Source organism: Perca fluviatilis, chromosome 21, assembly GCF_010015445.1.
Source record: "Perca fluviatilis chromosome 21, GENO_Pfluv_1.0, whole genome shotgun sequence".
Taxonomy (NCBI): domain Eukaryota; kingdom Metazoa; phylum Chordata; class Actinopteri; order Perciformes; family Percidae; genus Perca; species Perca fluviatilis.
In genome coordinates this window covers 25,295,594-25,317,492 of record NC_053132.1, presented here as the reverse complement: position 1 = coordinate 25,317,492, position 21,899 = coordinate 25,295,594, and the positions used below count along the sequence as shown (strand labels likewise).

Sequence of the window (21,899 nt, the reverse complement as noted above, 5' to 3'; positions counted from 1 at the left end):
CTGCGGAGGAGGGTCTGGCAAGTCCACGCAACATTCCGGGATGGGAGAAATACGTGCTCTGGTTTATTGGCATTCTTGAGCGGCGCTAACTTAGCGGACTCCATGACGCTGCCTCTGCAAAATAGCCTCGGGGAGGAACTTGTTTTGGTGGAACGTGTGCGTTCTAAAGTTGTTTTTAAGTCGTGCAACAGAAAACTCAGATTGGACAGATAGTCTAGCTAGCTGTCTGGATTTACCCTGCAGAGATCTGAGGAGCAGTTAACCATAGTCCTCACAAATCCACCGGAGGTTAGAACGCCAGCACAGAGAAAGCGGTCGTCAATATAGACTCCAGAACAGGTGATAAGAATTAGGTCAATCAATTTAACCTGGGTTAATCCTGGGTAAAGTGTGTGCACTAGCATAAATATAGAAAGCCCTCATCAATGGAATGCAGATAACGTGATTCATCATGGCAACAGGACAAAAACAAGCTTGAACGTCCTACTTCTCCCCAGTGGAATTAGAAATATTAATGAATACTTGTGCGAAATATATGTATATATTAAAAAAGAAAGAAAGAGAAAGAAAAGCAGCAAAAGAAAGTGAGCAGAAAAGTACTGACCGTGTCAATATGTCAGTATTAATTTAAAAAAAGAATTGAAGTTCTAGCTCGAGTATTGCACTTATGCAGTATTTGTGTGTATGCGCAAGTCTTTATATTTCTGTATTTATTTATTCGTTCTCTACGATATGACGGCATCTCATGGGTCACAAATTCCTGTACACCGAAATAATATCTATCAAAGTTAGGGACCCTATCCAACTACTGATATGCCACCATTTCTGCAGATATACTTAGGTCACCTATTAAAATTAGATAGCCTATGTCATAAAGTATGATGAAAACATTTACATTGGCAATAGTCCTATTTAGGTCACGGAATACACCAGTGTTACAGCAGAAATTACTGAATTAAGTGTGAGGAAAGGATAAACGAATGATAATTTAAAGCAGATATAACAATGATTGTTGTAACTCAGATAAGTTGTCAATATATGGACGGAAAGAAATTAAAAACCTAGCATAGAATGTTTTCGAACCGCTGATTGTTACGGGCCGAGCAGGCTTCCGCAAAGAGATTGTTAGTATTATGATGACGTCTTTGATTCCGCTGCGCGGATAAGTGTCAATAAAGAGACAGAAATGAGTGAACAAAATAGCAGAGGATGGTTTCGATCCATCGACCTCTGGGTTATGGGCCCAGCACGCTTCCGCTGCGCCACTCTGCTTTCACGAAACTACATCGTAGATACTAGTGTTTTATACGCTCTCAATACTATGTTCCTACAGTACAGAAGGTTGCATTCTCAGGACCTCATCCCTAGGACCCTAGATTTTTTCTAAAGCGCTACTAAACCTGGGCTGTATTTTCAGGACCGCATTTGTATCACCCAATTTTTTACTAACGTTACAGCGCCACCTACCGAATAGGATGAGCACAAACGTTTTAAAGGTTGATTCCATCCAGAAACTAATTTCTGAAAAGAAGTAGCCTACTACTACAGTATCATTTTAAAGGTTTACTATTAGCAAGCTATCAAAAGCTAAAGTTAACAAACGATTGTTTGTGGCGCTTTTAATACTATTAAAGTTAACGTAACTTACTCACACTGTGGTAGCTAACGTTAACTTTGCTGTCCAATTCAAGACACCAGAACTGTGTTCAACGTTAGTGTTTAACAAATAAAAATAACGTTAATTCACAATCAGTAATCACACTCCGCTTGTAGTGCTTGTCGTCCATCATACTGAGTATAATATATTGTTAAAGATCCGTCCATGCTTGCAGCTCCATTGGTCACGAAACTGTCGCGTCCTAGAAATGCGTTCCCATGATTGCGGTCCTAAAAGTGCAGCCTAATAACCTTACTGCTACATTACTCTTATTTCTTATAAAGACATCTTACATTTTCAAGGGAGTTCACCAGTAAACACACACTTCAAGAGATGGGCCCTTGTTTTTTCTCTCTAAAACCAAGTATAAGGGAAAACATAATAAAGAAAAAAAATAAAAGAGTGAAAAAACAAATTTCTTTTACGCCAAAGTTTAACGCTAGGGGGGGATAAAGATCTATACAAAATTGTTGAATGTTGAGTAGAGTGAATACAGTATTGTTTGAACTGTTAATAGAGTCAATACAACTCGATTTCTTAAACAGCGTTTAAGAAGTAAAGGTAAATGGACCCGTTTTTAAATGCTTCGTGGTCGAAAAGGACGACCACGAAGGGACTCGAACCCTCAATCTTCTGATCCGAAGTCAGACGCCTTATCCATTAGGCCACGCGGTCTGATTGACAAAGAAAGAACCATATACTGTATAAATAATATGTAACATACCGAACTATTGCCATTGCGTAAAATATGGCATATAATTCTTGATCGAAGAAAGAATTAACACGGTTTTGGATGTTCAATTTGTCCATAAGTTATCAGACACCACAGTGCTTTCATAGGATGTAACATAGTTGGTGGTATGAGCAATGTTTTTTTGTTTATCGAGGATTAAAATGAAGCCCTGATCCTCAGTCATTCACTCTAATCTAGCTAAATCTAGAATAATACGGATGTTACTGTACATTTTCGATCTACCGTCCATTTGAGAACCCGACTGAGTTTCACTGACAACTTGAGATAAACCTGTTTTGAGACGAATTGCGTAGGATAAGCGTATTCATTGTTGAACAGTGTGATAGTTCCTTGATTGTAGCCTATGATTTGGGGATTTCTAGCTGGTTTTGGAATTCACACGACAGACCGCTGAACATACTTGTTGGAAGAGTATGGGCACCAACAATATGTCTGTCGCTACTCGCCGGCCCCCGTGTGTCTTTTTTCCTCCGGCAGGTGTTGTCAGTGAAAGAAATCCATCTGATTGGCTATTTGCATAAATGTAATTGAATGCCCAATACACATGAATTGCAAAAGTGATCATTTGTCCAAGGTAGAATTACGTTGATATCTGAAATGACAATTATAAATTGTTTTTTTAGCTTCCTGCTGCATATGGTTCATGAATGGTCATACCTTGGCAATGTTTCAGAGGTGAAAGCAGCCTTTGTCACTTTGGGAGCCATAGAAACCAATGTCAGAGTCCAAAATCCACCCAGACTTATTACTTCCAGGGAGTCAGGTAAGTGTTTTTAGCAGCTCATCCCTTATGAATTTGGGACCACCTAATAGAATTTCTGTCTTATCCTCCTTTAGTTTTAAAAGGTTATTATTCATCCATATATTTATTGCCGACAGGCAGGCAGTGAGGCAGCTTAAGGCAACTTAATCACTCGGCTCAACAAATAGGCCTATATGTACAATTGTGTATCATCAGCATAGCTAAGGAAGCTAACTTTATAATATCACCTATAGGAAGAACGCAGTGAGAACAGCATGAGGGGCAAGGCAACTTCCTTGTGCAACATTGAGAAGTTATATTTTATATTACATGTTTTCTGACACATGGTTCCCAAGACAAAAATAACATTTTCTTTCTGTAACGTACATATTTTCGGAGCCAGTTTGGAACATATTCAGACTAGGCCAACCCAATTTTTTGAAAGCGGTTCAAGAGAATTTCATATTTCATTGTCTACTGTATAAAATGCAGCACTAAAATCTAACCTTGAATCAGCACTAAGTCTTAGATCGATGATTATTTTTGGGAGGACAGTCTCTGTGCCGTGATTAGCTCTGAAACCTGATTGAAATTTTTAATTCAGAATTTTTGTATCTGGTAGAAAACGCTTTCCTTGCTTAAAAATGGCATGTTTGATATGGGTCTATGATTTCTCAGAATTCCATCCATCCATCCATCTTCGTCCGCTTATCCGGGGTCGGGTCGCGGGGGCAGTCAATTAGGCTTCTACAGTAGATTATTCACCACAGCAGTTTTAAAGGCCTAATGACAACAGCCAGTTTCAAAGGATGTATTCATAATTTTCAGGACAGAGGGGACCAGGTTGAGGCAACAAAATGGCGGTTTGCTCAGAGTAACCATCTTACAAAATTCTGGGGTTGAGATGCTGGTGGTCTCACATTGCCAGACCTTCCTCTACAGCCCTGCGGAGGAGGGTCTGGCTAGTCCACACAACCTTCCCGGGATGGGAGAAAAACCTGTACTGGTTTATTGGCATTTCTTTAAACCAATCACAGTCATCTTTTGGGGCGACGCTAAGCCACCTTTTCACTGCAAAACAGCCTCGGGAAGGAACTTGTTTTGGTGGAACACGTGTACGTTCAAAAATTGTTAGTCGTGCGCAGGGGCGGACTGAGATAAAAATTCGGCCCTGGCAATTCCGTCCCTTACCGGCCCAATTTCAGACAGAGACATTATTTGCTTTATAATTGCAAAAAACAGGCTCACGTTAGATTATGGCACCAGCAGCACAATATACAGGTTTTCATAATTAAATAATATACACACTGGAGCAATTTATAAAAGAGAAGAGAACAGTCTGCCAATAGTAGAAAACAGTATTCTAGAGTTTTGTTTTCTATAATGATTTTAGAAAAGTTACTTATGACTAAGAATTCTTTGTAAATTCTACGGTGCACCTCCAGTCCTGTTCTCCATATTCTGATAGTGATAGTGTTTTTTATTCATGGGGACGTTTTATTTATACAATACATATAAGAACAAAGGTGCAAACAATTCTGCGGTTTAAGAACACGTCATGAATCTGACGTAGACTTTTCTTAAGAATAAATTGAAGAAAAAACTTAACAGTAGGAAGATACTGGTGTTCTTGCATTTCTTCTACAAAGTATTTCCCCACTCAGTGACATTATATATACAGTGAATATAACACAGGATGCATTTTATGCTTTATTAACAGGGTAAAGTAGGTCTTAGTTCAGTAATGATAAGAACTAATACCAGAGCAGACAAAACTTAAATGCCAATATCGTAAATAATAATGCAACATTTTAACTGGATAATAAAAGTAAAGCAAATTAAATAGGTTCATTTTGACAGTTTGTTAGTGACATTCACATATAGGCACTGAAAAAGTAAAAAAATATTAAGAAACATTCACACACAAATAAATACACAGGTACAATTTCATTTTAGCTATAGTAAATATGCAAAAGATGAGGCGTCAAACATTTTCAAGTGCAATAGGTAAGAAATTACAGTACAGGAAACCTCATGAGCCTTTAAAATGATAACAGGCTCTGGTTTGGCATTGTTTCATCTATGCTAACACATATTCCTCCCTCTATATACGCTGCTATTCTAAAAGACTTGAGCGTTGTCCTCAAATGCGCCTGTTACACCAGTTCTCCAATAGACTCATTTCTGCAACAATCAATTAACCTTTATTTGATCAGGGAGTAACAGGATTCCTCTCAGATTTCAGTACCAGGTTGCAGGCAAACATCCATCCTTCCCTCTTTTTACACACATTAGCCCCAAACACGAGCGTAGGGTCCCTCAGGCGTCATGTGAAAAGGTTTCAAGCTTGGCTATGACTTCAACTTTGCTGGAGAATCAGATATAAAATTAGCTGTAATAACATTCATTATAACAAAGGTTATACATAGGAGTTTAGTCAGAAAAAAGGCATACTATTGTATATTGTGAAAAAGGTGCAATATTTTTGCAGGTTAGTTTTATAGTTTGGTAAGACTGCTAGGTGTTAGACAAAAAAAGCCTTATGGTTACAGTTCTACTGTCTAGCTAAAATTAAAGGAAACTAGTCCCAACACTTGTAGAAGTTTTCACCACTGGACCCATTTCTTTCAAAAGGAGTCACATCCACATCCCTATGTGTTTTAAATCTTCATGCTGTCCTCATTCAATGGCCTGTTTTTTTTTTTTTTTACAATCCCAATGACAATGAAGTGTTCTACCTTGTTCATGGGTTTTTGCTTCTTTTTTTTGCCTGGTCTGCTAGATGTAGAAACAAAACTGTTTCCCCAAAAATACTGTATATGTGGTGCAAAACCATTATTAGACATCTCTACTTCAAGGTTTTTATATTCTGTATGGCGAGTGTCCATAATGCCCAGGAAATAGTGAAAATAATCTGCAGAGATTGTCTTTTGCAAGACAGCAGCTTTTTAGCATATAGTGGGATCATCAATCCTACACATTAAAAACACAACAGGTTTAACTAGCTAAAGTATAGCCTGTACTGTAGATATCACTCACTACTACGTATAACTACTACGTGTCTCATTGAGCTAAATCGTTGTTGCCCCCATGGGCTCACGTAGTCCAGTTGAAGACACACTTCAGTACTTATAAGAGAGCTGAAGTGACTTTAACACAATGGAGGAAGAAGATATTTATTTTATAAATGTAAATTCAATTTTCAGTGGATTGCTTTCCTTAAGTTTTACAGTTAGCATCCCTTTTTTACCTGAACTCTCCAATGGCATCTGAGCACTTTGAATGTTAGCGCATGTGTTGTAGTATTCAACACTAGTTGAACACAGTTTAAAGGAGAAATCCGGCGCAAAATGAACCTAGGGGTTAATAACGTGTACCGAGTCGACCATTCTCTGGGATATGTTTTCATGCTAATCGAATGTGACCAGTTTTAGCACAAACCGCTAATTAGCTTATAAAGCTAATTCTCGGGGCACGGGTCAAGTAAAAAGAAGTCGCTATTTCTATATTAAAAAGGTAGTTTATGAAGACATTACCGTTCACGTATAGATGCGGGCGCCATCTTGGGAAAACAGTCATGACCAGTCGAACGACGAACGCCGTGCAACCAGTAACCAGTAATGTAGTCCCAAGATGGCGCCCGCATATACGTGAATGGTAATTTCTTTATAAACTATCTTTTCTGTCTGTACACTTACAAAGTTCTCAATGCTTCGGTTTACATGTAGGGACCCTCATTATGCTACCGTGGAAGTGTGGTGCAATTTTGAGCCTTGTTAGTGGTATAGAAATAGCCATTTCTTTTTACTTTACCCGTGCCCCGACAACAAGCTTTATAAGCTAATTAGCGGTTTGCGCTTAAACTGGTCACAATCCATTAGCATGAAAACATATCCCAGAGAATGGTCGACTTGGTACACATGAGTTATTAACCCCTAGGTTCATTTTGTGCCGGATTTCTCCTTTAACACTTTGGGAAATGCGATAATTTGCTTTCTTGCCGACAGTTAGATGAGAATATCGAGCTCAATGGTGTTTTTTGCCCCCAACTGCTCCTCCCAGGCAGTGCTGCAACCGCTGCCTTCAAGGCACCTAACCCTAACCTTAACCCTAACCATAACCAGTGCCTCCCAACGGTGCCTTCCAGGCAGCGCTGCCTGGAAGGCACCGTTGGGGGCAAAAAACACCGATAAACGAATATGGATACCACACTCATGTCTGTTCACTAAATATGAAGCCACAGCCTTATTGTTGACAGTCAGGCTAACCAGCTGCTGGCTGTAGCTTCATATTTACTGAGCAGAAACTGGTATCAATCTTTTTATCAAACTGCCAGGAAGAAAGCTGTCCCTCAAATCTCTAGATAAAAGGGTACTGCGATATCATCCACACTAAAGGCTTGTTTAAATTTTTAACAGTGTCCATTTGTATAGTAATATATGAGATGGGAGGAGAATTACTAGCACCTTGAGGTCCTTTGAGACAGTGGCCTGAGAGGATCAATCTTTGTCTTTTCTTACTGTAATTATACAAATGTTAGTAGAGTCCATTATAATAAACTTAACAGATACAGTTCATGTTAATATTAGATTTAGATTCCCACTCGTGTTTTCGTCAGAGAGACAGATGCAATTTTCTAGTGTCATTATGTGAAGCTTTTAACATTTAGTGCACTTGTGAGGCTCATGAGAGGCATATTGCTATTACTGTAGTATATGATTAGAGTAGTCAGGCAGTGAAGCCAGTATATATTTGGTAGGAACACTGAATAGAAGAATATGAAGGGGGTGATCAATCTAGTTATTAACTAATTCATCCATGTTTTATATATATATGACTGAATTATGCAAAGTTTTTTGAATTGATCACATGCAAATCAGATTCTTGTGTAAGCTGCGAGGTTACAGTTCTTGGTGAAACTGCGCGATCTAATTTGACCTCAATTGAACCGAACTGTACTTGAATTTAGCGGTTTTCAAACTAGCACCCTCTATAAGAATGTTTACACCAAGCCACCGTTCACAAACTCCTTAACGCTGAAATAGCACACTATCGTCCTCTCTGGAGCCAACCAGTGTACCATTACTGTTTACCAGACTTGCCAGATTTGCCAGGTTTGCCAGATTTGCTAGCTTTAGCAGCTTTGGTAGCTTTGATATCCATCTTGGTCTTCTGGATACGAGAGAAGATCTCTTTAAAAAGGGCTTTGTACTCTGGAGTGTTCTGTCCCAGCCTCTTATCCACCGCCTCCACTTGCTTGCTAATGCTCTCAATGGCCTCAGGGGTGGAGGGCGACTGGGTGGGGGTAGGGGGAGGCGCCGGGGTGGGGCCCATGGCACAGTCTTTCATGGACGGGTCTCGGGAGACGGGTCTGGAAGTCTGGACACCGGCATGACACAGGCTCTCCTCGTGGCGCCTACACTTCCCTAACAACTCCTCATATTTCTCCAGCAAGGCGTGGTACTGCTCGTCCACCTCCCTGAGGATGGACATCCCTCTCTTCCTCACGCTGTTGGCGTGGAGGGCGTAGCTGCCTCTCCTGCGGCCGGACGCGTCGCGGGCCACGATGGCGTTGAGCGCCGTGTCGCTGCAGCTTTTTCTCACGGGGCTGGACTCGGGGAGAGCCTCCCCTCCCACGCCTCCTCCACCGTCAGTCTCCTCCCTCACGCCTCCTCCGGTCTCCCCGACCTCGACTTCCAGGAACGTGTCCGTCTCCGGGGTGCTGTTGAGGACAGTCTGGGTAAGACCGGCGCCGTCGTCCTCGCTGCTCAGCAGGAAAGTCCGAGCGCGGCGCAGCTGCTGCAGCTCCTGGAGCTCCACCTCCAACTCCCGCACCCTCGCCTGGCAGCTCTCAGCGTCCTAAAAGCAAAGACGATCAAAATTGTAGCTGAATATATTTATCTGATAAAACCGTCCCTCATTCTTGACAGATGAATTTTTGTACATCTAGTATCTATTAAAGGCAGGTGAACGAAAAAATTCAAAATGTCTACCTACCTGCACCCGTGTCTGCAGGCGGGAGAACTCTGCAACAAGGAGGTTGCACTCCCTCTCCACCCCTTCCCTACGACCCCGCTCAGTCCGGGCAGCCGCTCGTAGAGCCGACACCGCCTCCCTCAGATGCTGGTTCTCTTCTTCAAATGGTGGACGCTTTACATCCACTGTAAAGCTCTCAGCCCGGCCCACTACAAACTCATCCTCATACCTGGCAAAAAGACAGGCAAATATAGAGCTAGTTCCTCACGTACCCCTTTTCCACCAACAAGAACCAGGTGCTGGTTCAGAGCTAGAGCTAGTGCCGGTTCGGAGCCTCCAAAGAACCGGTTTGCTTTTCCACAGGCTAAAGAGCCAGCACAGAGCCAGGTCTTATGTCACTGTATACGTCTCATCTTTCCCAGCAACGTTAGCGCGGCGGCGTCAAACACAAACACACCATCAACAATGGCGGACGTTGCTTTGCTATTGATGTTCATGGCTTTGCGGACCTACATCGGCATCCAAACTCGCCCTTATAGTGCAAGAAAGCAGCTAGTTTCCTCCTCTGACCACTGCTGTTGTTGTTTGATCGCGTCCATCGTGTTTATCTGCTAATTCAAAAATGGCGGTCACAAGTTTCTGTTCGTCTTGTTGGTCACGGTAACCCCGCCCCCAGCCGCTGACGTAAGCGGTTCTTACTTCTGGCCCAGCAATGATTTGGTGCTACTTAAGAACCGCTTTTACTGGTTCGGAGCTGGTGCTTTGGTGGTCGAAAAACAAAGAACCGATTTGAAACTAGGCTCTGGCTCCGAACCAGCACCAGCTCTGCCTCGGTGGAAAAGGGGTAACAGGTAGTGTGTTTCATTGTTGTAAAGATGACTAGCCACCTGCTCTGTGGAAAACAATAGCCAAGTACCTGGGTGCTGTGCAAAGCTCCCTCAGGCAAGGGAAAGAGTGGATGGTCTTGCGTCGTTCCCTCTTCTCCCTCCTGACTCGGAGCTGCTCCATGGAGCGAAGCTGCTCCACCTGCCCTGAGAGAGACTCCACCTGGTTCTGCAAAGTCTCAATGGTCCCGGTTAACCTGTTCCAGGAGGAAGAGAATTGATGCATTTGATCCAAGATGGCTCATATTTTTTGCACATTCTGCACTCAATCCATTCAGCCTCTTTTTTTCTTATGTTAAAAGGTCCCGTGACACGGTGCTCTTTGGATGCTTTTATATAGACCTTAGTGGTCCCCTAATACTGTATCTGAAGTCTCTCTCCCAAAATTCAGCCTTGGTGCGGAATTACAGCCACTAGAGCCAGTCCCACAATGAGCTTTCCTTAGTATGTGCCATTTCTGTGTCTGTAGCTATTAAGGAGGAGAGAGGGGGGGGAGGGGGCAAGGTGGAGAGTGGGGGTGTGGCCTTGAGCCACTTTGCTCATTTGAAAGCCATGATGTCTCTCTCTCATGGGTGGGCCAAATTCTCTGGGCGGGCAAAGCAGAGAAAGGGGAGGTAACCTTGCTCCTTATGACCTCATAAGGAGAAGATTCCAGATCGGCCCATCTGAGCTTTCATTTTCTCAAAGGCAGAGCAGGATACCCAGGGCTCGGTTTACACCTATCACCATTTCTAGCCACTGGGGGACCATAGGCAGGCTGGGGGAACTCATATTAATGTCAAAAAACCTCATAAAGTGAAATTTTCATGCCATGGGACCTTTAACAGCTATTTTGTATATATTTGTTTCTGTATTTATTGTTTATTTCCTATTAATGTTCAGTGGGTTGGTTTGTTTATGTATGCACCAACCACCAAGGCAAATTCCTTGTAGGTGTTACTGACTTGGCAATAAAGCCCTTTCTGATTCTGAATCTGAAGAGAACATGTTTAGGAACTGAAAGTGGGTATGAAACAAGAGAGAAAAGAAAACCTCTTACCTCTCTATCTTTTGTTGTGAGCCCTTGCTGTCCATCACCAGCGTGTGGTTGGTGCGTTCCAGCTCTCTGGCCGTCCCGTCCAGCTGCTCGTACACTTTGGCATGCTGCTCGTTCATTTCCCGAAGAACCTCCAGCTGCTTCGACAGGTACTGTCGCACAAACAAAAACATGTATGTACAATCACCTATACACAGGGAAGGTCAATGTACACACAAATCCACACACAGGAGCAACAATCTTAGAAGTTCAGATCTCAGTGAACAGCATGGAAGCAACAAGGGCTCTTATTGGCTGCCATAGGAATTAGGCAGTATACTTTCCAATTTATGTTCCATTGATGTGATACATTTTCCAATGATTTATTAGGATTTATTGCGCAATTTATTACCAGTTAATATACTGCTTTACAATTAAATATATTGATTATTTATTCATTTCTAAACCTTTAAAACAATCTCAAATCAAAATCTACTCTCTGGAGCTTTCAAAGGTACATTCCAAAAAAAAAGAAAATCTATTAAGTGTACTTAATTTAATTCATGAATTCAATTAATGGATTAGGTTAATGAGGGAGACATTAGTTCCTAGATTAGATAAAACAATTCTCAAAATCTATCATAAATAATAATAATAATAAAGCCCGTCTCTTCCCATCCTGCCTGAATCAGTACAACTTCTTGACAGCACTCCATCATTTACTGTATACCTCGATCTCTTGCACTTGCTCTTCATTAGTGATGTACATCTGCTGCAGGGAATCCTCCAGCTCTTTGTTCCGCTCCAGCAGAGTCTTTCCCAGCTCTGCCGCCAAGTGGAGGTCTAGAAATTAGAATGCGATTATGAAGCAGATGAACAAATAAGTCACAAGTGCAGACAGAGATGTAGATTGACCAAGATGGATACAAAGAGTGAAAGTTTAGGTAGTTTGGGAAAAAGAAGTCTGGGGAGGAGGGATGGAAATATAAGGAGAGGAAGGATTAAGAGGACAGGAAAGGGGGAACTAAATCTGACAAAACAAGACAGACTGCAACTGTACAATTTAGATGATCCGCTGTCACGATTAATGGAGTGCATTGTTCTATTTCAGGCGAGGTTATAACAGGGTCTGGAACAGAATGATTAAAGGGCCCATTACGTTGTCTCAGTCTGAACTGGACCAGTTCAATTATACAGAGAGGAGAGCAGGAAAGACAGAAAGACTGTCTTCCCCCTGCAGGTCCTCTTCTCTCCGCTAACTGAAAATGAAGGTCAGAGATTGTTGCCAAGATTATTTGAAGAGACACCTCTCCGCTGAGATTAGCACAGAAATAGGCTGAAGTTTAACATGCTGGCATGCAGGAGACTTTTAAGGCAGGCAATTTCACATTCAATGTATTCTATAATAGTGCGTTGTTGATCTTGGTCTAAAGTCCATTGCTTTACCTTTATTGCACCACACTGTTTTTATTTGTGCTTCCAAACTGTTATAGCACCTCCACAGTAAGATGAGTCAATGTCATCGTTCTTTATTCTAAATGTGCTCTGACTCAGCAGCATTGATGGCCTACATTGTTGGGTCTGAGTCAGCAAGATGTGATTTGCGACCTCTTAGAAAGAAAGCAGAGGACTAAACTGAACAGCCAATAAAGTCATCTCTCATTCAGTCTTGGGTCTGTCCGCAATATTGAATAGTGATCACTCGGACGGATGCCAGGTAACAAGCTTATAACATCAACTCCTGACCTACTGTATATCACTGCAACATTTACCTTACATGGAGTAGATAGTAGGGTTGGGTACAGAAACAACCAGTATCTACCAGACCAAATAACAACGCAGATTCCAGTGCCTCCTTTCAGTGCCACTTAAATGCCTGCGCGCCATCTGGTGTTCCGAAATGCGCAAGTCTCTAGTTAACATTGCAATTGGCAGCGGGTAACATTAGCCTACAGTTAGCTAGTAGCTGGCTTAAACACAGCTAAAATGCTGAAAGCTAAAAGGTCCAAAGTGGGGCGGTATTTCACTGGAAAGGATTCCAACACTGTGACGTTCAACAGTCTGCAGCTAAAGACACAGCGTAGCCCAGCTGCCCTTTTCGAGACACCATGGCCACTGCCGGAGTCGCAGTTGACGGAGAAACAACAGCTATGGGACTTGATAAGGTCTGGACCTCGTAAGCTCATGGTGCATTCAAGTGCACATCAGTAAACTCAAGCTGTTGTTGTAAAGTACCCTTCTGCCATCTAGTGGTTCTTCTTTTTGTTGTTTAACAGCAATTGACTGCTGAAATAAGTTACTAATATTACATTTTAAATAAATGATTTAAATTTGACCATATGGCCTTACCAATAAACAAGTCATTCTTTAAAATTTGCCAACTGTTGTTTTGCGCTCTTCTTTAAAGTATTGGGTCAGGCACAGTTTAGGCACGGGCACAGTTTTAAAAGTATTGTTTTAGCACCGGTATCGGAAAACACCCAAACGATACCCAACCTTAGCAGATAGAAAACAAGTGTAATCAACCTGTGTGATGTGAAGAAAAATAATCCATCCTTTTAGCTCATTGTTTTGGCTATGGTTTCGGTCGCACCGCTCTCATAGCGTTTTCCTGTCACAGCTGTTTTCAGTGAAAAAGCACTGATGAATCCACTGTACACTACCTGCCCAGCACCACACAGTCACAACTAGCTGGTGAACATAGTGGAGCATTTAGCAGCTAAAGAGCCAGACATTTCACTCAGGAGTTGGTGGAGACCAAAAACAGAGAAAAAAGAAGAATTAATATTGGACTTCAATTCACCAGGTGGCCAGGAACTCCAAATGAAAAAGCTAATGGAACTCCATTACTGCTTGATGTGTAAATAGGCAACTGTATGCCAATACGTTTGTCAACTTAAAAAGGTGATAACATGTCAGTGTACAGCTTGTTTCTGCTGCCCCCAGTTAATGCAGGGTTAAAGATCCTTCAAGAAATGTCACCGTACACTCTGCTAGCTTTTCCAGTAGAGCCCGACGAATAAATCGTCGTCAGGAAGATTGTAGCTTATCACAGATATATTATTATCAGCACATGTCAGCTGAAGTAGCAAGGAATTGCAGTACAGACATCTGTATTGACTCATATATTGCATTATCCCTAAAATCTCAATATTGGTTTTAGCCTTACAAAATCAGCCATGTTCTCTTTTTCAGTCACTGTATGTTATGAAAGCATGCTTCTCTTCTTTCTACCTGGCAGTCTTGTCGTCACCTTCTTCAATTAAACTAATGAGTAGCAAGCTAAGCATGCGGTTGCCAATAGCTCCATTTGGACTAATTCACACACTTCCTCTGAGTACTGATAGCTCAGTGAATTCTTGCGGGGGCCCTGGCATCAGCAGCTGTGGTACCACTGAATGGATTCCTCCTGGATGCTGAGTGAGTCAGGAGCCCACCTTAGCCCTCTTTCTGCTAGTACAACTTAACTAGAAAGCCCTGATGAGTTAGCATCTCTGCTCTGATGCGCAGGAAGCGATTTGTTTGAAATATGCTGAGGAAGGGTTGTGTAGTTAGCATTAGAAAGTTATAGCAACAAAAGAGTTCAAGCTATAAAATCAGTACTTTTATTTTTCTGGCAGTAGTAGGCTACTTTTTTTGTTTCCTCTTATTCTGTTTATTGTGACCACTGCGCACCAAAATACCAAATTCCTTGTGAATGTGAAAATCTACCGGTTTCTGACGTAAACAAAACTTGTGTACCGGTATTCTGAAAATAACTCGGTAGACCAAGGTCATGGTTGGTATGTTAAAGCCAGCATTCCTCTCATCAGTAAAAATAAAACCAGTTATATAAGCAAAGATCTTGAAATCCTATCCAGACATGGGCCAATCTGACAAATCTAAAACCAAAAATTCCACCAAAAAGCAACAACAACAACAACAACAACAACAACAACAACAACAACACTGTGTTAGTGTCCACATTCAGCTGGCAGAGAGGGAGAGGGAGCTCAGTGACAAGAGAATAAAAGAAGAAAGGAAAACAAAGTGAAAGTGGGAGAGGGGGAAAGAGCCGATCGATGCAACTCACTGCACCAGCAAAACAACTTAGCAAGTCAATACTAGGCAACAGACTGTTGAAGCTTGACCCACACAGGATGAAAGCACTGAAGCCAGAACTCTAGCATAATCACATCATTCATGACAAATACATTTCCTTCATGCTCCGACTGCAACCAGTCGGGAGTGTGTTTGTGTGTTCAGAGAACTTGGTTGCACTTTCTTTTCAATGCAACCAGCTACTGAAAACTTGTAGATACACGTGCACATTTAGACAGATCTGATAAAATACTGTATGTGGTGATCTCTTCCACAGGCAGTGTTGTTTTGGACCCATGACATTTATTGGAATGTGGAAAACAAGGACTTCTCCTCTTCCTCTTTTCCTGTGTTGCAGCAGACCCGACATCTTAACAGAAAAAGGTTCTAGAAACATTCAGTGGCCAGAAATGAATTATTTAGTGCAAAAGCTTTTTTTTAGCCATAAACTGCACTAATGCATTATATGCCAAAACAGTAGTATCTAGTAACATTTTTTATGTTCAACACTGGGACCTTTGCTCTTTAATAGCCTGTACGCATGTGGCATAAACACTTATTAAGCTGTAACAAGAGCAAAGGAAGCCTCTCATCAGATGTTAAGTCAAGCCAACAAAGCTCTGGTCTCAGGTGGTAGAGCCACATATTTTCCTGGTGGACTTGGGCCAATAAAGGATGGGGCTAACAAACGCGGCCAAACAAAGACGCACCCTAATTACACGTTATTTTATTATCCCTCCTGTTTTTCTGCTTTGCATTTCTGAGTTGAAATGGGAGCTGTAACTACAAAAAAAAAAAAAATCTCCTACATTCCACAGTGGGGCTGTGCTTTCCAAGTTTGACATCTTGCTAAATTTGCACGCAAATGAGGAGCTTTATTCTTAAAAGACTTAAAAGGAAGAGGTTAACATTTTTGGGGCATAAAGAAGATTGCTACCACCCTTGTGTCTTTATGGTGCGTGTGAAACTACCGCCAGCAGCCAGTTAGCTTAGCTTAACGCAACGACTAGAATCAAGGTGAAACAGCTAGCCTGGCTCTTTCTGAAGGTAACAAAAGACCAATAAGGAACATGCCATCGCATTTTACAGGATCACTCCACTTAAAGTTGATGTGTTCCCTTCTAAATACATTTGCAACCAGGGTCAGCCTCCTCCAGCCCCTTACTACTTTTTTGTAAGTATTTGGATTCTTCAAATTTTTTGTAATTGAGTTATCTGTTCTGTTATAATTTAGGCAAGTTTTATTTAAATGGAGCAGTTACTTTTTTGTCTCAAAATAAACTGCTTTCAAACTAAAGAGCTTTTCCTTTTTTTTCCTATTTCCTAACGCTAATAGTATTCTAGTGAAAATCCTACAATGAAATCCTCAGAATTTGCTGGTTATCCAACTAAAATAAGATGAGCCTGGGCGTCTGGTTAGCTAACCTGGCAGAGCGTGCACACATATACAGAAGCTCAGTCTTCGGCGCAGCGGCCACAGGTTCGACTCCAACCTGCGGCCCTTTGCTGCATGTCATTCCCCCCTTCTCTCTCCCCTTTCATATTTAAAGCTGTCCTGTCAAAATAAAGGCCTAAAATGCCCCCCCCAAAAAAAAAAATCTATTTAAAATAAGAGTCTTAAAATAAAAATACTAAAATAAATGTTTTTAACTGTATAATATATACTCCCACAAGGCTGCTGAAAAGGGGGCTATATTCAAGTAGACAGGCCAAGAATTTAACAACCAGTTTTGGAAAAGAGTAGGGCATACCAAACATAATGATAATGTGCACCAAAAATGTATTAATTCTTCCTTGGCTCATTGACCTTCCATCAGATTTGATTAGAATCTGCTTGTGGTAAGGTCTGAAAACATAACAATAACAATTTTTTTTTTTTAATAATTGATTCCAAAGGAGCAGCTTAAAGCAGGTGCAGAGTAACACTATTTTATGGCTGCAACTATAGTATTGACTATTACTGATTAACCTGCAAGTGGTTTTCTCGATGAATGGATGAATCTCATGTCTAAAAATTGGGAATGAATGCCCGTCCCAACTTCCCAGAGTCCAAGATGACATCTTCGAATGCCTTGTTTTGTTCGACCAGAAGTCCAAAAGAGAAAAGCAGCGAAGTCCTCTCATTTGAGATGCTGGAACCAGAGAATGTTTGGCATAGGTCCAATATTTTTTGCTTGAAACAAGCGGCAACACAGTTTCAGACCATGTTTCTGTTGATCGACTAATCAATTCATTGACTAAACGTTTCAGCTCCACGCTTTTGAGAAAAAAATGTTAGTACTCTTCATCCCTCCATGTTTTCCTCATGCCTTCCATAAACCTCCTAAAAGAGCCCTTTTCCTGCCACAGCTCTAAGGTCAGACAGAGCCGCCTGCCAGTGATTCCTGCATGACAACAACGACTGTACTGTAACACTGGGCCAGTGGCGTCTCTCTCTGAAGGATCCGTGGCTTCCTGAATAGTCGCACAACAAGATAGGGCTGCACCACATGAGAAAAATGTGCGATATACGATATTATAGATATTAAAGTGTACTTGGTTCTGCTGCTTTCAGTATTCTGCTTAAATATAACAAACTGCTTGTTGAATTTAAATAAAATGAAATCACTTCCAACTTTCTTTTATTGAACTTTGAGTTGAATATAAAAGGCACCACTAAAAAAAACAATGACAGTTACATTTTAAAGTGCAGTTTTCTACTGATATTGTCTCTGAACAAACACTAAAAATCTCTTGAGTGTCTTTTGCGATATGTCGCAGCCTGTCGATGTGATATCGCGATATATGACGATAAAAAAAAAAAAAGATTTATTTTTTGCAGCCCTACAACAAAACATGACTTCAGGCAGTCAGCATTTTGAAGCACAGTGCTGCTCTGAGAGGTCTGACATCCTCTCTGCTCCATCAGACACAGAGCTCTGCGCGGACACGCACACATGAGGACACTGCTCCTTTTTTTACACCAGCCATTTTGACTTTTATGAATGTTCGTCCTCTCTGCTGCTGTCTCTCTTTTACTCTTTCTTCCTCAGTATTCCCAAAGTAAATACTAGTGAAGATGTATTTTTATTCTCAGGTCCACAGTAAAAAAAATTGTCTAACAAATCCATTGCGTCATGATTACAGTACATAGATGCTTATGTGTGCACATATGTTTGTAGTCAGGTAAAAACCACTGCATCAGCACTATTTCATCTCCGGAAATGTACCATTATAAATTACGTCAAGTCAAGTCAACTTTATTTGTCAATTCTGCAATATGTGCCAGACATACAGAGCAAGTGAAAATACGTTTCTCTCCGACCCACGGTGCAATAAGGACACGTACAACAACAAAAATAAAAAATATAAAACTACATTCAAAAGTCATGCATTTCAGCATGAGAGGGCTCACCAATTAAATTAAATTAAATAGGCATTATATTTGGTGGTCAATTGGCTAATAAATGTCTTTACAGATGTTCAGTACATAGCAATATACAAAGTGTGACCTCATCCTAAATGTACTTGCCTGTTTGTGACTGACTTTTTAGTTCCCCTGAAGTGAAACATAAAAAGACAGACCTCATCTTTATAGAAATTGACAAATACCAAATCCATCTGACATAATATAAATGTGATTAAATGCATTGTTTTTATCAATACTGAAAAAAAAATTTGAAAACCTTTTAAAAGGGGATGTTGTTGCATGCTCAGCTGGTTGGTTCTCAGACTATTTAAATATATTTATATTTTAGGACCATGAATGACCAAGATGTAGCCTAGTTAGATCTGACAGAATCACTTGAAAAACTACGCACTATGGCTTTAAGTGCTTTAGCGCAACTATTTTATATTAATGAACGTCCTTTACATTCAAGAAACTTAAACTACGCATTATAGCTTTAGCGAACATCATATGCGTAATTCATGGCTCAATTCAAACAGGATCAAATAATTAGTTGTCTCTGCCTCTTCACTACTGTAGTCTAGCCTACATATTTGTTCCGAAATAAGGTTCCATGGTCAACCGGAAGGGGAGGGACTTCGCCTCTCGAAAAACACTCCCGCTGGTGGGTGACATAATGCAAGCCCATTAAATGGTAAGATGAAAACATTTTAGGCAAGAATTACACCATACAGTAACAGAATCTTGGTTTATATTTAAGTGCTGCCTAGTTGTTTGAAGTTTCATCGGAGTTCGGTATCCGCTTCTAGACTCTTTGTGTATGCTAAAGTACGCTGTGACGGAGGGAAGTTTAACATAGTTCATTAAAGCCAAAGACACACCGAAAGACACACAGTCTGGCGAGGTCAGTGACTCGAGTCTGTTCGGTTTGTTCCGTGCCGTCGTCCGTCGGAGGGGCCGTCGACTTCCATTTTGGCCGATTTGACATGTATAATCGGGAGGGTGGGCACTGCCGGCAGTTGGACTCAAATGACCAATCTGATTGGTAGAGTGCTAACCCGGAAACGGGGAGCGGGATGAGCGTGACTAGAGTCTCTCAAAAATCTGACGAAAATCTTTTAAACTGACCTTTGTCGATCTGAAATGAAGACAGATTCAGCAACTGCACGGCCTATTTCTCGCTTAAAACGTTTATGAAACACGTTTCGGTGAACTATTTTAGTACAATATGAGATCGTATTCTGAACAAGCCGCCATGACAGTCTGTCTTTGAATTTCTGGGGGGGAACCAGACCCACGTGACGCGTTCGTCCAATCAGCTGCCGGTTTTCATTTTCGTTCATTCATTTTAGTTGATTCAGACAAAACAAGACGTTTAAAAAGAGCACCTAGGAAACTGTGATGAGCATTTTACAATTTATAAAAGACCTAAAGAGTAATTAGTTAATAATCAAAGGATTTGACGCATTAATCAATAATGAAAACTATAGTCAGTTGCCGTTTTAACTAGCACAATGTTGAATTATACGAAAACTACTGACTATGGCGGTCTTTTTACTGCCTAATCGGTACACAACGTTTGATATTACATCACTATTTAGACCCAAAAAAACAACGTATCTTAGGTATCAAAGCCAACCATAGGCCATTTTTTCTTCAGAAAAACATCAAGACTTTTCCTTGAAAAAAATCCTGTTTTTACACTGCTTTATTGTGTACTCAGGTTTAATGTTAGCCTAAAATAATGGGTACATGCCATTGAAATAATTGAATACACTTTGTTAAAGCGCATGCAGAGAGCATGAGTCTTTTGCAATAATTAGGCTCTGTATTATGAAATTGTGACATTGTGACGTTGTGTCCATCACATCTGTCCAATACCCAAGGTGACGTCTTCAACTTGCATGGTGTGTCTGACCAGCAGTCCAAAACCCAAAGACATTCAATGCACAATAATACAAAACAGATTCAAAAGCAGCAAATCCTCACATTTGAGTTGGCATCAACCACAACATGTTCTGCATTTTTCTTGATAAACAAATAATTGAAGATCAAAAGCATCCTTTTTTGTATATCATTTATTTATTAATGTTAAATCTTCCATAAATATGCCCTGATCATAGCCTCATTGAGGGTCTAACACACTGATGCTGACAGCAATATACCAGGCCCTGCTTGGCATGCTTTCAATGCATTGTTGTCAAAGAAGAACAGCTCGCTCCCTTTTGAAACTACTTCAGCGTTTATCTGAATGCATTATAAAATTGAGAAGGGACTTCTAAAAACATGCATCGGCCGTCTCGTTACATGACAGAGAGCCTTTGTTAAGTGGAAGCCAGCTGACCGACACCGGCGCCGGCGCCAGCCGCTGAGAGAGGGGATGCTGCGGGGAGGGAGGACGGTGTCTTGTCTTACCCTGCTCCAGGTCCTGTTGGTCGTACCACGGCTCTTCCTCTTCGGTCACGAATTCCTCCATTCTCCCTGAGCTTAGCATGGGTGTCCCCCTCCTCCTGAACCCGGGAAACCCGCAGAAGCAAGCCGTGCTGTCTGAACAATAGAGCTCCCCCAGACTCCTCCAGAAGGCGGTGGTCGCTCCTTGGTGCTGGAGCTGCGCACGGGTTTCATTCAGCCAAGGGAGTGCTGTGTTGTGGCTCTACGTGTTTCCTCTTTCCTTCCTCTGCTCGTTGTTTCCTCGTTCACTCCCGCCTCTCCCTCTCATCCCCCCACCGCCAGGCACCGGCCCATCCTGGTCCTCAGACCAGCTGCTGCTGCTGCTGCAGAGGAGTCTACAGACGTGGCAGCGATGTTGCAATGACAGCACTTCCTTTCTCCCTGTTATCAGCGGCACACGTACGATGCCTTCACGTGCTGCCCGTAAGCTGTAAACGTACAGCTCTGTTTACATTCCAAAGCTTTCGGTCAAGCGCGCCCTCTAGATTTCTTTGGAAAGACGGGCATGATGACGCCATTCATTTAGACATTGTTATTACAATGGCACATCTGTTAAAAAAGCTAACCAAATAGGCTACTATATCATAAAGCTAAAATTTCAGACCGCATCTAAACGCTACATTACCTCATGAGATGAGATGACTTGGAGCCCAGATTCAGGGAACAGAATTGTGATTCGATTAGGATTTGTTTACAGGTTAAAAATGCTTTTAAGCTTATAGTTTATATTAAAAAAAATTAAATGAAGGTATATATAGCAATCAGTATAACTAAATATACAGTTTTTGATAGGGGTGCCTATGTTGTGCAGTAGAAAGACAACTCAGCAGCTTCTCCAGAAACCTAGGTTCAGTTCCTGACAGCACTACTTCCAACTTGGCCCCATCGAACGCAATGCAACTGCAGTGTGGGAGGCCAGTGAAGGATTGTGTAGCCTACTTGTCCCAGCACC

The 21,899-nt window shown here is 41.4% G+C and overlaps 1 protein-coding gene and 2 non-coding genes across 3 annotated transcripts; all 3 read right to left on the bottom strand.

Annotated features, from left to right (window-relative positions):
* Window positions 1-1,200: 1,200 nt before the first annotated feature.
* Window positions 1,201-1,272, bottom strand: trnam-cau. Its single transcript has one exon. It is a non-coding gene; the product is annotated as a tRNA-Met (tRNA).
* A 987-nt stretch (window positions 1,273-2,259) lies between these two features.
* Window positions 2,260-2,332, bottom strand: trnar-ucg. Its single transcript has one exon. It is a non-coding gene; the product is annotated as a tRNA-Arg (tRNA).
* A 4,706-nt stretch (window positions 2,333-7,038) lies between these two features.
* Window positions 7,039-21,347, bottom strand: LOC120551794 (cerebellar degeneration-related protein 2-like). Its single transcript, XM_039789374.1, has 6 exons — window positions 20,912-21,347; window positions 11,759-11,871; window positions 11,053-11,201; window positions 10,046-10,210; window positions 9,151-9,358; window positions 7,039-9,012 (listed from the first exon to the last, which is right to left on the bottom strand). Exons 1-6 carry the CDS (start codon window positions 20,988-20,990, stop codon window positions 8,236-8,238), a joined length of 1,491 nt encoding a protein of 496 aa, XP_039645308.1. The 5' UTR covers window positions 20,991-21,347; the 3' UTR covers window positions 7,039-8,235.
* Window positions 21,348-21,899: the final 552 nt, after the last annotated feature.

Coding starts and splice junctions, on each gene's coding strand:
- LOC120551794 (XM_039789374.1), bottom strand. CDS start 20,990: ATGCTAAGCTCAGGGAGAATGGAGGAATTCGTGACCGAAGAGGAAGAG. Junction 11,872..20,911: donor CCAACAGGACCTGGAGCAGG/GTAAGACAAGAC, acceptor TCTAATTTCTAG/ACCTCCACTTGGCGGCAGAG. Junction 9,013..9,150: donor GCCTGCAGACACGGGTGCAG/GTAGGTAGACAT, acceptor CTTTGCTTTTAG/GACGCTGAGAGCTGCCAGGC.